Source organism: Mastomys coucha, unplaced genomic scaffold, assembly GCF_008632895.1.
Source record: "Mastomys coucha isolate ucsf_1 unplaced genomic scaffold, UCSF_Mcou_1 pScaffold22, whole genome shotgun sequence".
Taxonomy (NCBI): domain Eukaryota; kingdom Metazoa; phylum Chordata; class Mammalia; order Rodentia; family Muridae; genus Mastomys; species Mastomys coucha.
This window is the reverse complement of record NW_022196905.1, coordinates 117230099-117230636: the sequence shown is the minus strand read 5'-3', so window position 1 is coordinate 117230636 and position 538 is coordinate 117230099. Positions and strand designations below refer to the sequence as shown.

At 53.0% G+C, this 538-nt stretch overlaps 1 protein-coding gene across 4 annotated transcripts in view; it reads right to left on the bottom strand.

The window, feature by feature from the left end:
• Window positions 1-126: 126 nt before the first annotated feature.
• Lrrc43 (leucine rich repeat containing 43) overlaps window positions 127-538 on the bottom strand; it is a 25686-nt gene continuing 25274 nt past the window's right edge. For all 4 annotated transcript variants that reach the window (XM_031337812.1, XM_031337816.1, XM_031337814.1 and 1 more), the window contains one exon: window positions 127-291. In XM_031337812.1, coding sequence (XP_031193672.1) covers window positions 152-291 — 140 coding nt within the window. In that variant the 3' untranslated portion in view covers window positions 127-151. The remainder of the gene's footprint in view (window positions 292-538) is intronic.

The window sequence follows — 538 nt, the reverse complement described above, 5'->3', positions numbered from 1 at the left end:
ACAGACTCTGCTGGCAGTCTGTCCGGGACGCACTTGTGGGTTGGTGGCAACTGCAACACTCTTTTCCCACGCCCGTTGGCCTGCCAGCACCGCGTCCCTTCCCCCGGCCGGTGGCCACACAAACTCTCAAGCTCTGGCCGCAAAGCAGCCTTTATTCTCCCTGCTTGTCAATCAAGCTAAGGAATGCTTCCTCCACCGAGCGGTACTGGTGCAGCTGGATCTGCACCTCCACCGACAGGGGCTCTGGCTGGTACCCGCTGTCCATGGTTGGAGCCGTCGTTTTGGACTTATCTGAGAAAATATAAGTGCGAGCAGATGAGTCCTAAGAGACAAATGGGCTGCAGGTCTCCCCGACCCTGGACGTATTCCTCCCTCATCTAGGAACTCAAGCCCCGTTGTCCAACCTAGAGGAACTTGACTTCCAAAAGAGGTCCAGCCCTAGTATGTTAACTAAAATCAAGAATACATTGATTTAATAAGCCCCAACTGTTTGAGTTGCAAAAGAAATTAGCTGCTTTCAAGATGACTAACAGCCGGG